The sequence below is a fragment of the Protopterus annectens genome, chromosome 1.part1 (genome assembly GCF_019279795.1).
Source record: "Protopterus annectens isolate FY-2018-M chromosome 1.part1, PAN1.0, whole genome shotgun sequence".
Classification (NCBI taxonomy): domain Eukaryota; kingdom Metazoa; phylum Chordata; order Ceratodontiformes; family Protopteridae; genus Protopterus; species Protopterus annectens.
This window is the reverse complement of record NC_056726.1, coordinates 351700829-351715828: the sequence shown is the minus strand read 5'-3', so window position 1 is coordinate 351715828 and position 15000 is coordinate 351700829. Positions and strand designations below refer to the sequence as shown.

General features: G+C 42.2%; 1 protein-coding gene across 1 annotated transcript in view; it reads right to left on the bottom strand.

Moving 5' to 3' along the window:
- Nucleotides 1-15000, bottom strand: part of UBR4 (ubiquitin protein ligase E3 component n-recognin 4) — a 3959899-nt gene that overhangs the window by 3851942 nt on the left and 92957 nt on the right. The window contains 1 exon segment of the mRNA XM_044087073.1: nucleotides 11346-11487. Within this exon segment, the coding sequence (XP_043943008.1) occupies nucleotides 11346-11487 (142 nt within the window).

Here is a 15000-nt window from a genome sequence, read left to right as displayed (position 1 = left end):
CATTGTATGCACACACTACACCACTCTACAAATAGGTCAAAAGGTTTTTACTTCTTTTTCCATTGAAGAGTTTTGATTATTTGGACTTTGAGCTTACCAAAGCTGTTTTCAGGTACTGTAATTACAGTTTATTTTATCATCTTAACATAAGGAGATGGGGACCCAAGTAGATAGCAATCTCTCCTTTGACAATAATGTTGCCAAAGTGGTTAGAAAGACCTTCTATATAGCCCACCTTATCACAAAAGGGTTCACATCTATATCAAGAGAGGTCATTGTGCCCTTCTACTCATCAGGCCCATAATTGAATACAATGCACCATTTGGGATGTACCTTACCAGACACCTGCAGCAACTGAAAAGACCCCAAAAGTACATCACCAAGAGGATCAAGGGACTCAAAACAGATGCCCTACGCAGTTAGTCTAAAGAAACTCCAGCTCTACTCGGTTGCTTACTGCCTACTCAGAGGCAATCTATGCCTGACGTATAAAGCCATATCCAACCCAGAATTAAATGGACATGCTCCACCTCAGGAAATCCAAATTCCTTAGAGCTACACGCTCCAGGGACTTGAACCTCAGCACAGAAAAATAGGACATGCTGGAGGGACAGATTCATATCCCAGAGGCTCCCCTCACTCTGGAACAAAATCCCAATCCATGTTAGGCAGAGCCCCTCAATGACCCTCTTCAAGAGGGATCTTGACAAGTGGATGAGAGGTCAAAGGTTTACCCCTGGGATCTCTTCTGTGTCCCTACTAGACAGAGGCACAGTCAACTAACCTTAAAAGGGCTATCTTCTGTGACCTACTATACAGAGGCAGTGTCAACTAATCTAAAGGGGTGGTGAAAGTCAAACACTCTGGCTAGGCTTATAAATGCCCTAGGGCAGATAGCCTAGTATCAACCTATGAGCCTAGTATCAACCTATGAACCTATAATAGAAGTTTCTTCTGCCACCCTCAAAGCACACAGGAACCAAAAGAGCAGAGAACAACACCTGTACTTGTCAGAATAAACATTTAACTGATCAGTGCTTTTTTTTTTGTGTAGAAATGTTTTCAGATAAAAAAACACTGACTAATTTATAAGCTCAGGTGATCTTAAAAAAAAAAAACAGGTCATATGACCACCTAACCCTCAAAAAGAACAAACTGCCTTTTTTAAAGCAACAATAACAAACATAAAAAAGCAAACATAACAGTTTTAAACTATAAACATCTTGCAGATACAAATTTATGGGTAATAAATCTCGTCTCTCCAATGCTTTCAACTTTAAAATACATGCCAGCAATATTTGGTCATTCAAACCTGACCAATTGTTAGCATTTAAACAACTGTCAGTACAGCTCACGCCTCTCTATTTAAAAGACCACTCATCACCCCTCACATTAGGCATAACTTTAAATGTATTATTTTAGAGAAAGTTATGTCCAGGGTTCTCTACCACATGTTTTGATAGGGTACTACTATCATTTTTCTTTGTTTTTCCTACGCAAAATGCAGGGCATAAGCTGCATACTGCATAATACACTACCACCCGCTTCACAGTTAAAATAATAAAGTATTTTAATTTTAAAACCATTCACTTTAATATTGTGACCTACAGGAACATACTTGCAAAAACCACAGTGACTGCATTTTTTCATACCGTAATCCTTCTTTGCTGGGAACTTTTAAGGTTTCAAACACTGTTTTAAGATATTTACCTTTTGTGTTGTGTAAAGTTTGTTCACTGTCCCTTATGTCTGTAATTTGTAATGTACCAGTTTTTCTCTACCAGTCTCTTAACTGGTAACTGTATTAAAAGGTCAAGAGTCACATGAGCAAGTTCCACAATAAGGAGACTAGTATATGTAAGCTCGCTTTTTCAGCCAGCTAAAGTCCAAGACTGGCTTTTCTCAGAATATTCCCTTTTCTTTGAGGAATGGCAAACTCAGAGTTGATACAAAGTTCAGGTGGTGGGAGGTACAAGGGGGCATTCCAACCAGCAAAAATTTGAACAGAGAACTCTTCTCCTGAATTTTTGGCCTTTTGCTAGTCTGTTGGCACTAGATGTTACAACTGCTGACATTTCAGGCAATCTCAATCCACTGTATGTTACTTTCCAGATCAGGACTAAATTTGTTTCATCTTAGCCACCACATCACCTGGAAATTTGAAAGGAAAACAGGCCTTCTAGGTAAACTAGCTCTTAGGCTGGGTCTATATCAAAAGACAGAAGAGGCGTTTAACACCTCTTCGTCGACACACAGAGCTAACACACTAAAGCACTAAAGCGCTAACGCTCATAGTTTGGTACAAGGCTATTGGAACTAGGGCCTATACAAGCCTAGTTATAACAATTCCCTGGTTATTTCTTCCCACAATATTTACTTCCCTGGACCCCTGTCTAGCAAGGCGACTGACGTGATCCCTGGGGTGAATTTCCTACTTCCCATTCAATCAAGGTTCCTTTTGAAGAGGGCCAAAGAGATTCTCTGCTCGACATGCATGGGCAGTCTATTGGGAAGTCTCTGGGTCAGGAACCCATCCCTTCAGCATGTTTTGTTCATTGTGATGACAAGGTTTAGATCCCTGGAGTGTGTGGCTCTGAGGAGGGGGATTTAAGTGTAGCATGTCCAACAGCTATGGGTTTGACATGGCCTTGTATGCTGTGCAGAGATCACCTCCGAGTAGACATTTTGCGACAAAAGTATAGCTGGAGGTTTTTTTTTTTTTTTAGACAGTCAGCATAGGGCATGTGCTTTAGGCCTGTGATTTTCTGCAGCCTTTCCAATTGTTGCAGATGTCTTGAGAGGTACATACCAAACAGGGTGTTGTATTCTACAATGGGTCTAATGAGGGATGTGTACAGTGGGACAATGACCTCCATTTTCCTGGATGAAAAGTCCTTAGTGATGAGGTGTGCCACACAGAAGGATTTCCTAAATGTTGTGGTGATGTGGCTACCGAAGGTGAAACCACTGTCCACCTGTGTCCCTAAAGTCTCTCATCACACTTCCGTTGTTTAGTGCACTGCCACCTATGTGGTAATTCATGGGTACATGTTTTTTCCCCAAAGGGGATAACTATATATTTCTTGGCAATGAGCTCAAAACAGCAATTTTCCCCCGGGAAATAAATCGCTTGGCTATCCCTGTGCATTTGCCCCTTTCCCCACTGTAGTGTGATCTAGGACTTGGTATATTTAGTTTGGGGGGGGCAAAGCCTCCCACATTATCTTTGAAAGTGTGTGTGTTTGTACTAGCAATTTCTTTCCCAAGGAAAGAAATCGCTGTTTTGAGCATTGGCACTTTAGTGCGTTCGCTCTTTTGTGCGTCGACAAAGAGGTGTTTGATTAAATGCCTCTTCGGTCTTTTGATATAGACCCCTTAGGCTCAATAAAGCAATCTGAATTTTAAGTCTCTGCTGCCTATAAAGCTTAACTAACCCTGAAAGGGTATCCTGTTTCTGCCAAATTCTCAATTTACCTATTAAACACTTTTAGCTACCAAGCTCAGGCAAAATCTTCAGCAAAAATGTCTGGAAACGCAATCAGCAACTTACAAACATAAAAAAAACCTTGTGCGCACATTCAACCTAACTTTCTTCTGTATGAATATCCAACATGTTTGCTACACATTAAAAAAAAAAAAACATACTGCAATTAAATCTCTGCTTTCTCAAAAATCAGACAAAAGCTCCAAATTTTCCTAGGAGCATTGTCTTTGGAATCAACTAAGTGCCTCAAACACGTCCACATCAATGGCTCTAAGGGATAGTTAATTCAACCTCTTCACTACTTACTTGGTCTGAATGGTTATTCAGTGCCTCCAACTTCATTCTTTCATCTGAACAAGCAGTACAGCAAGCAAGAGGAGGTACTCGTTTTATGTAGCTTGTACAGAATTTTGTCTAATCTGCCTATATAACCTTGACATTAAGTTCCTGGAAGAAACAAACACTTTTTCTTAGGTTCATAGGTTCATACTAGGCTATCTGCCCGAGGGCATTTACAAGCCTAGCCCATCGTTTTGTGGCTTACGCCACCCCTTTAGTATGGGGAACTATACCCATTATTTTGCTGTGCCTCTGTCGAGCAGTGACACTGAGGTAATCCCTGAGGTATATCTGCGATCTCCCATCCATTGGTCAAGATTTCTGTTGAACAAGGCCAGCGAGGTGCTCTGCCTCACATATACCGGGATTTTGTTCCACAGCATAGGGAGTCTTTGGGTGATGAATCTATCCCTCCAGCACGTCCTATTAATAGCCGTGTCGAGGTTTAAGTCTCCCCTTGTGGCTCTGATGGATCTAGATTTTTGAGGTGAAGCATATTCATCAAATCTGGGTTTGACATGGCCTTGTATGTTAGGCAAAGGTCACCTCTGAGCGACCGAGTAGAGCTGGAGTTCTTTCAGTCGGGCAGCACAGGACAGATTTTGAGACCCTTTATCCTTTGGTGAGGAACTTTGTGGCTCTCCAGCTGCTGCAAGTGTCGGGTCAGATACATTCCGAATGGGGCATTGTACTCAATCATTGGTCTGATGAGTGATGAGTAAAGGGAGACCATGACCTCCCTTGATCTAGATGAGAATCCCTTCATGATAAGGTGGGCAATGTAGAAGGTCTTCCTAACTACTTTAGCTACATGGGTGTCGAATGACAGACTACTATCAACCTGGGTCCCCAGGTCCCTGATAACTTCTTCTGTGCTCAGTGGATTGCCACCTATTTGGTAGCTAGGGGTAACCTTGTTTTTCCCGAAGGGTATGACTATGCATTTTTTGGCATTTAACTTTAGGCCATGGCTCTGGCACCAGTTATCCGTTTCTGTGAGACCCTTCTGAAGGATATCTGTGTCAGATGTGTTTTCTACTATGGAGTTTGCAGTCATCTGCAAACTTTGTCAGCCATAACCCTCCTGTGTTTGCTTGTACTTCGGAAAAGTAGATGCCAAACAAGAGTAGGTCCAGGACGGAGCCCTGTGGGACACCACTTGTGACAGGCTTTGAGTCTGACATGGCGCCAGCAACTCTGACCCTGTGGGTAATGTCACTCAGCCAGTTTGCAACCCATCTTGTGATGTATGGGTTAACATTTAAGCTGATGAGTTTTTCAATGATACCCGAGTGGGGTATTGTATCGAAGGCCTTCGCCAGATCGAGGTAGGCTGTATGGACTGCCTTTCCCTCATCAATGGCTTTGGTGACTGTTTGAAAAGTCAACCAAGTTTAGAAGGCATGATCTGCCTTTGACAAAGCCAAACTGGGTTGGATCCAAAGTCTGCAAATTCCTATGTCTTTATTTATGAGGTCCATTATGATCCTCTCCATGGCTTTGCAGATAAGGCTTGTCAAGCTAATGGGCGGTAATTTCCAGGGTCGGTGGAGGCACCGCCTTTGTGAAGTGGGACCACAGTTGCAGTGCGCCACTCCCTGGGTATCAGAGGTAAGACTTTGATTAAACAGCTGTCCTAGCTGTGGGTTTAATTCCTCATTGAGTTCGTGGAGCATGGGACCCCATCGGGTCCCATGGATGCTGTGTTTTTGCTTTGAAGAGCAGTTGTCACTTGGGCGCTGGAAATGTTTGGGGGGCTGCAATCGTTTGGTATAGATATCTCTCCTTTTGTGGGGGAGGGGGGGGAGAAGTTTGCACTGAACCTGTCAGCCAGTATGTTGGCAATGTCTGTAGGATCAGTAATCTTCACATCATTTTGAACTAGTTCTGAGCATATCTGGGAGTTTCCTCCCAGGTTTCTAACATAGCTAAAGAAGGCCTTATGATTGTCTTTTGAGTCTTTAGCTATTTTTCTCTCAAAATTAGCTTTGGATGATTTTATGAGAGCTCTTAGTTTTTTACTTATAGTGATCAAGGGTGTCTTACCTTTTAAGGATTTTGCTCTATCTTGTAGTAGCTTCCTCCTTTTGTTGTAGAGTTTGTTTATGGCTGGGGTCCACCAGACTGGACGCTTGCCTTTGGTACAAAGAGTCTTTGTTTTGCTTGGGATTGCCTTATCCATGCAGTCCTGCAGGTGCTGGTAGAAGGCATTTGTAAGTGATTCAGCGGCTTGAGTACTGTTTTCCATCGGGGGCCTTAAAGGAGACCACACTAGTCTTTAGAAGTGGGAAGTCGTTTTAGAAGTTCTTTACTGTGGTCTTTTTTATTTCAGGGGGGGGTGGGATGAGGACCTCCAGCGAGATTAGTTTGTGATCTGATCTCACCAGTGAGGGGTATACTTCTGGTGTTGAGCATTGTGCTCCATGTTCGTGATGATGAGATCAAGTATGTTATCTCCTCTTGTGGGGATGGTGACTAGTTGTTCCATGGCATTTGAGTTTATGAATTCCAGGAACTTTTGGGCTAGGGTGTTTGGGCTTGAGTAGTGTTCCCAGTCTATATTAGGGTAATTGAAGTCACCTAGTATGATGGTGTTTGGCGATACATTTATCCCCTCTAGTGTTTTCAGGAAGGCCATGTGAGGTTCCTGAGTTTGTGAGGGTGGCCTGTAACATGCTACAATTTGCAGAGCAGTCTTGCCTATGGTTAATTGCACCTGGATGGTCTCCGATGCATTTGCTACCAATCTTGAGGTGTGGGTGTCCTTGATGAATATGGATACCCTCCTTTCTTGGTATTGTCTGGATTTTGGGGGCGGGGGGCGGAGCATGATATGAGGTAAAACCTGATAGTGCTGGGGTGCTCTCAGGAGCCTTGAACCAGGTTTCTGTCACAGCACAGACATCGATGTTCTCCATACTGAGAAGGGCCTCGCGTGCATTTTGAGATTGAGACTTCTGGCATTGAGCAGCATTACCTTAGTTTTTCCTTTTTGTGTTCTAGGGTGGTAGGTTTAGAATTTGAGCCTTGCCTAAAAGGCAATATGGGGTGGCAAGAGCCTTTGCCAATATCCGGAATCCCAGGGTGACGGCTTGTCCAGCATGTCATCCCAGGCAGACAGACATTGGATCCCCTTTGAATGACACCAGAGTTTAAGCCAATTGTTAAAGCTGATCATCTTATCTCTGTATTGTGGCATCATTCTTGGTGAAGGTAGGATACTGCTCAAAGTCAGGGTCATACCTGCCTGGGCTACATAATCAGAGAGCTCCTCAATGTCTCTTTTCATGTAGTCCAGGTCGTTTACACCAGCGTGGACAATGACCGGTACCTGCTGTTGAGAGACCTGAGTGCTTGCGTTATGTGGCGGATTCTAGTGCCCGACAGGCAGCTTACTGTGACCTTCTCCTTACTCAGTCTGGAGTGTGTCTGACTATGGAGTCACCAATGACTAGTGTGTTTGGCATTGTGTTTGGCCTTCTAACATCTTTATTAAATTTCCACATATGACAATGGCAAACATACATTTATATAAATGAAAAACATATAAAATGACATCACTTTAGTTGCAAACAGTTTACATTACTGACACCACTGAAACTACTGCAGTTGTAAACATTATAAAATCACTTATAAACCTAGTCCTCGTCCGTCAAGCATTATATAGCTCATTCAAATCCTGCCTCAAACCTCATTCCTACTCTGCATCTACTGTTCCCACAATTCCCATTTTTTTCTATTTAGTTTGCTCCTTCCCTTTTCTAAAGATCCCCAGTTCCAGTTTTATCTCTGTTACTATATTCACTACTTCTAGTAAAGTTGGTCTACACTTAGATTTCAATTTTCTACTAATTGCTTTTTTGGCAGCCACCATAATTAGACTTCAGCAAGGCTTTACTATGTCTAGGCAATTCAGATTCTGTAGAATAAAAAAAATCTCCCCAGTCAGTCCAATCCGCCCACCCAGCATCTCCAACAGAGCGGCCCCACAGGGAATCCCAAAAGTCTGCAGCTCATCACACATACAAAAAATGTTCCCAGCTACCTGTTTCTTGCCCTTGACACCTACAGCATTTGCTATACACCAGAGGAAAAATTCTTTGAGTCTACTTGGGGTATAAAAATTATCTATGTAAACACTGCCAGGGAAAGATCCTTAATCTTCTAGAGACTCTGTTGCATACTTGGGAGATGTACAAATATTACCCCATTGTCTCTTTGTGAATTGTTTATCCAATCTCTCTTCCCAATCCTAAGCTTCTCTGATTGATTATTGTAATTATCTTGCAGTATTTTATATGCTTTACTAAGTATTCCTTTAACAGCAGCTTCTAGTCTAGATTCTATTAAAAACTCTACCAGTGCTGGTCTTTCATTCAGGCGCTCCTTATTTCTTTCCCTTTGCCTATACTCTGATATTAATCCTCGATAGGGAAGGCAATCTCTAATCTGCAGTCCAAATAAATTTTTGGCCTCTTCCCATTATATTACCTTTCCCTTTCTAGTTATTTACTCCCAATACCTTGGCTCCTTTGCCAGCTTTCTCCAATAATTTCCAGCCACCTCTTGTATATTATTTGTATCCCTAACCACAGTCAACCCTATTGGCAAAATCTCTTCTCCATTCTCATGCTGGCTTGGTTCTTAGAATACTCCCTTCTATTTTATGAATATAATACTCGGTACGATTTTGGTGGTTCTCCTTAACAGTCTGCATCTAAAATCTCAATCTCACCTTATTTCTTGAGCTTCCTCCTCGAGTCATCATCATCCCTTACCACCTTGAATTATAGTTTTCTGCCTGAGCTACGTATAAGAGCCTGAACTGTATTGCACCAAAATATCCACTCAAAATGAGGTAATCCTAGTCCACCTTGTTCTATTGGTAGAATTAGCTTACCCCACTTGACCCTTGCTGTCTTCCCTTCCCAGATAAAAAATCTTTCGACTCTTAATTGCTATCCACAATTTCTCCGACGGTTGATATAAGTATGCCTGACCTGTATAGAAGACTAAAGGGACTATAAACATTTTAATGGCTTGAATCTTAGCATCCATACAATAAAACTTCCAGTTTCTCAATTTTTACATTAAATTGTTTAGTCTCTTCCCACATATCCTTAGCTGCCACCACAGAGTCGCTTCTAATCCATTCTCCTACATACTTTACTTTATCATGTCCCCATAAATATGGATATTGTTGCACCAATTTGTGTGTGGGTACATAATTTACTGCTACTGCCTGTTTTAGCTTCATTAATTTTGTATCCCAAGAAAATTTGAAATGGATGTTCCACAACACTGTAATCTCTCTCTTTCTGGTTCTGTCATACATAAAATAATATCTGCAAAACGAATACTTTATTGTCAAGAGTTGAGACTGGCAGCACTGAGCTCAACAGAAAACCTTGTGATTGTTAACAGGACTCAGTCCTTTACTGCATGTTTTTTTATCCCTTAATCAGCACACAAGACACTCCCACAACCATTACACATTGCCAAACAGTTAACAGAGCGATTACTTATTTTTGGTAGCCAAAGGAAAACTTTTAAGCATATTTTAATGCTGGACAGGGCACAACTGCCCCATAAGACTTGCATCTTCCACGCTTAAACACGAGTCCCATCTAAAATGGTTTTGTTAAGGTAAAGCACAATATCTAGCTTTTTCTTTTAAAAAGTGTTACAGAAACAGATTAGGGTAACTCCATGTACATAGCTTAACTCAATTTAGCTAAGGCTTTGATACTACATCCCACTCTGGTAATAAACTGATCAAACTCTGTATAATGTAACCTGTCAGGCTGCCAGTTGGCTCACTGATAACCACCACTCTCAGATAGTTAAGGGCATACCATCCTTCAAGAAACGTGTAACCACTAACATTCAATAGACTTCTTTCTCTTTGGCATCTAATACTTAGATGTCAAATCTGACAGGTGTGCAGATGACTGCAAGCTTGGAGCCATTACCAGCTCGCTTAACAGTAGGACCCCTCCAAGTCAGAGTTAAAAAAAAAAAAATCTGAAACTCATGGCATCAGGATCTCAGTCTAAACATGAATGACAAAAATAAAGTTCAGGAAACAAACACTCACACACCTGCCACACAAATGGTAATCAGTCCCTTAAAGCATTTGCTAATACAAACTTAAACCCCATTGTGGAAATGACCTCTATGACCACCATATACCCTCTGTTAAGAGAGCCCATTACAACAAAAATAAATTACACACACACACACACACACACACACACACACACACACACACACACACACACACACACACACACACACACAATTAAGGGCATCTCATCTCAAATCGAAAGAGGATGTCAGTCACCTCTACTCAACCACGCAAACACCCAACAAAATCTTTAAAAAAATGCAGACCTTCACAAAACCTCAAGTATGAGCTCACTAAATTATCCCAACCCTCTAAATTCTGAAGTCAGACTTGTTTCCTACAGGGTGATCCATGCCTAGTCTTCAAATCTACAAATGACCAAAACCTGCTTGATCTACTATACATCTGTGAAAAGGTTAGTAACACAAATCTAAGATCAAGGGATAAATCTATACTGCAACATACACGAGACTAAGCATAACAGAACCTTTCACCAAAGAATTCCCCAAATCTGAAAAACTTCTACTTCTGCAGTAGGGTAAAGCATGTGACTCACCATCTTCAAACTGGATCCAAAAGAATGGATGGGAATCTAAAATACCCCACACTATAAAATGTTCTCTCATACTCCTACAGGTACAAATCCAGAAAAAATAGGTCTTAAAATGGCTACAAGTCACATGCTGAAACGAACCACAATGTTCACTTCAAAATGTTTCACAAGAGGACTACGACCACGGACAGAAACGCCTTGAGAATATCAACTCGGAAAAAAACTAAACCAGCAAGTAGCTAAACTCTTCCATAATTACAGAATATTTTTAAAATAAAAATACCAAATATAAAGAAAACAGAAAAAGGAAACTGCTACTCACAACAGTAATTACTTGGAATATCATATCCTGTCAGCCCCAATAAGACTAGACCATTTATGACGAAAAGCTCTTTGTCCGAAAATTACACTGACGTTTTGGAACCTTGTAGTTACTAGTTCAGAGATGCCTGCATTCCTACGTTTAACTACCATTGAAAGCCCATTAACTTAAAAATGAATTAGATTAGAAATTGGTAACCCAAACTTCTGACAAATCAGTTTAACCAACTGTTCCACTTCTGTACAATCATGGACAAAACCTGTACCAATCAAGTAAAGGCACAGTGACGTAATGCTCTTCATTGCAAATTAAAATGATCTAAAAGAGCTTTTCCGAACTGCAAGTACTATATACTTATACTGGCTAAATATCTGGGATTTATAACCACAACTGCAACATTAACAAATATCAGTAAACACTGCAGGTATTAGAGATTCAAAACCATCCCCCACTTTACTCAAAATCTAACTCAATAAAACGCTACTATTACTAAAAAAAAAAAAATAAGTTAAACTCTTACCCATTGCGGACAGCTGTAGCATCCGCTACTGTTGCGGGCATGATGAAAAATGAACTTGCAGATACTGCATCTTGGAATCGATTTATGTAACGCAAGAAGTAAGGAAGATTCAAGCACACACGTAGCAGTTTCTCTGAACCTCCTGTAAGAAGAATCAAAAAAGCTACTTTATAATAAAATAAACAAATCTCCTGCAAAATCTCTATCCTGGCTGCATCATTAGCACACTAAATCATTAAAAACATTATTGAAAAAGATCCCCAGGTCCACGTCCACCCAGCTGTTTGTCTTGTGTTTTTACTGCAAGAAGCTGCTGCTTTCCAAGATAAAGGGAATATTTTTCTTTGTGTACCTATCCATCCCTGCCCACTGTGAGAAAGTACAGTTATGCAAGAACTTACAGTCAAATGTACATGTTAACAGTACATTCATAGTTTATAGGGTAGTACAGTACATTCACTGTTCATAGAAGGTTACTATGTTACTGAAGCTGGGGCCCTTCCAAGCCTAGCCAAGAGTTGTTCCCCAAAAGTAAACAGTCAGCACCTGTCACCCCTGTCAATGAGGGACACAAGTGGAACCAGAGACAAATCTGTTTCCCATCCACTCAAGGTTGTGCTTGAAGAGGGTCAGCAAGGTGCTCTGTTTGACGTGTATGGGAAGTCTATTTCAGAGATGAAGCAGCCTCTGGGAGGCAAAACCTCTCTCTCCAGCAGGCTTTGTTGAGGTCGCATTAGATTCAAGCCTTCTGAGCAGGTAGTGCATGCAGATTTATTTTTACAGATATGGAGCATCCCTAGTAGTACAGGGACCGAGATTGCCTTGTAGGAGAGACAAAGATCAACCCTGAGCAATCTGTATGAGACAGTAGAGGGATAGCGATTTGACCCTGCCTGCATAGGACAGGTGTTGGGAGGCCATGGATTCTCTTTGTGAGGTAGTTCAGTGGCCTTTCTCATTGGTATAGATGTTTGTAGAGAAACATCCCAAATGGGACATTATACTCAATTATTGGTCTAACGAGGGAGGAGTAGAGAGAGATAATAACCTTTTTTCTGGATGCAATCCTTTTACTTATGAGATGAAGTAAGGGGCTTTTCTAACTTTTAGTTATGTACTCACCATAACTTCAGATGATTGGGATCCATCTCACCTACATTCTGAACTGATGGGTTCGGAGCCGATCCCTCGGCTCCAACTCGGCACGCTTATGCTATAGAGCGAGGCCTCTAATTGGCTGAGCTATCTTTATCCCAGGATGCACCACCACTAATCCCCCAGATCTTGTTTGTCCGCATTCATGCACAACTTGGTTATATAACATTGTTAGATGTTTCAAGAAGAAACAACAGGATTCGGACCTTCTGATATCCTCTGATCTCCAAGGAAGGGGGAAGGAGGGTGGAAAGAGTTAATGAATGTAGATGGATCCCAAACATCTGAAGTTATGGTGAGTACATAACTAAAAGATGTCATGTGATCCTATCTCGCCTACATTCTGAACTGATGGGACAGCGTCCCTAGCACCTAAATCCCGGGTGGCTCATTGGAAAACACTCCTGAGCACTGTGGAACCAAATGAAGCTCGTCCTCTAGATGCCACATCTAATTTGTAGTGGGAAATGAAGGTGTGCGGGGAAGACCATGTCACTAATGGCAAGCTTAGAATGAAATGCTACGGAAGTAGACATAGCCCTTGTAGAATGAGCCTTGACAGAGGTTGTAAGCTCTTCGTTAGAATAAACATATGCTTGAGTAATACAGTCCCTGATCCATTTGGCAATAGTGACCTTTGTGACAGCGTTGCCCAATCTGTTATCTGCAAAGGATACAAACAACTGATTTGTTTTCCTTGTTTGTTTGGTCCTGTCTAAATAAAAACGTAACTGTCTGTGGACATCTAGTGTGTGGAATATGAATTCGCTTGTTAGAGTATTTCGGGAAAAAAACTGGAAGCTCTAACGATTGTTGTAAGCAGAAAGTAGAACAAACTTTAGGAACAAAAGAAGGATATGGTCTGACGGATACCCTGTCTTTATGAAAAACCAAGTACGGGGGTTTCACTGACAAAGCTTGAAGCTCTGAAACTCTTCTGGCAGAAGTAATCGCCACCAGAAAGGCTGTCTTCCATGATAGAAACTTTAGATCACATGTAGCTGCTGGTTCAAAGGGAAAGAAGTCAAAGCGCGTAATACTATATCGAGATCCCATGAAGGTGCAGGATGAGAAATTGGAGGTCTTAATAGAGCAGCACCTTTCAAGAAGGTCTTACACAATCTGTTGCTCATTAAAGGTGGGTCTATGGATTCATGAAAATTAGAAATTGCTGCCAATTGTACTTTGATGGTAGAAACTGAAGAACCTTGATTGAAAAGAGAGGTCAGAAATTTTAGTACTTCTGCCACGGGATAGAAATGGGGTCCAGGCCCCGAGTTGAGCCCAAATAGCAAACCTTTTCCATTTGCTAGAATACAGTTTCTTTGTAGCAGACTTATGGGCGAAGATAATGTGTACAACATCTGGATCCAATGTATGACTCCTGACTATCGTCGGAAGAGGAGGAGCCAAGCCGTCAATTTTAAGGTGTGTAGGGACTGGTGGAATAGTCCCGACTGATGAACCAGTAGGTCTGGTATCTGATCCAGAAACCATGGACCTTCCAGGGCATGTTTCCGAAGATAGGGGAACCACACTTGACTAGGCCAGTAAGGAGCAATCAAGATCATTTTGTTCCCCAAGAGAGATGCCTTTTGAATCACCCTGGGGAGGAGTGGAACTGGAGGGAAGGCATAAAGCAAGGCGGTGGGCCAAGGATGGACTAATGCATCCATGGGGCTCTTCCCCGGAGCCGGGATTAGGGAGAAGAATTCCTTGCACTTCGCATTCAGAGGAGTCGCGAAGAGGTCGCAAGACGGAACTCCCCATTCGCTGAAAATCTGACTTGCCACTGTCATATTCAGAGACCATTCGTGAGGGGAGAGGATTGTTCTGCTCAATCTGTCGGCTATGACATTGGACTTGCCCGGTATGTGAGTAGCCACTAGGAAGCGTTTGGTCGAGACTGCCCATTCCCAAACTCTCATGGCTTCTCTGCAAAGAGGATAGGATCTGGTCCCTCCCTGTTTGTTCAGGTACCAGACAACTGACATGTCTGAGTGAACCGCGATTACGCCCTGGGGGAGATAATCGTGAAGGGCTTGAAGGGACAGGAGTACTGCCCTCAATTCTAGGATGTTGATATGAAGAAGAGTCTCTTCCGGGTGCCATTTGCCTTGGACTGACCTGCCCAGGGAATGCCCACCCCATCTGGGAGGCGTCCGTGGTCAAAGTGTCCGCCGGAGGAGGAAGAACAAAGGGTCGTCCCTGATCCAAATTGGAGGGCACTAGCCACCAGCGAAGGTCCCGTTTGCAAGATTCCGTGATCCATATGAGGTGACTGAGAGGGAGTTCCTGAAAGGACCACTGAGCTGAAAGAAGCCACTGGAGGATTCTCATGTGCAACCTTGCCAAGGGGACTAGAAGAACTGTTGCCGACATGGATACCAATAACTGCAGGACCATTCTGGCTGGGGCTTTGGACCTGGAAAGTAAGGCTCGAACTTGATTTTGTATTGTTTGAATTCTGTCCGAAGGTAGATGGCCCCGCATTTGGTTT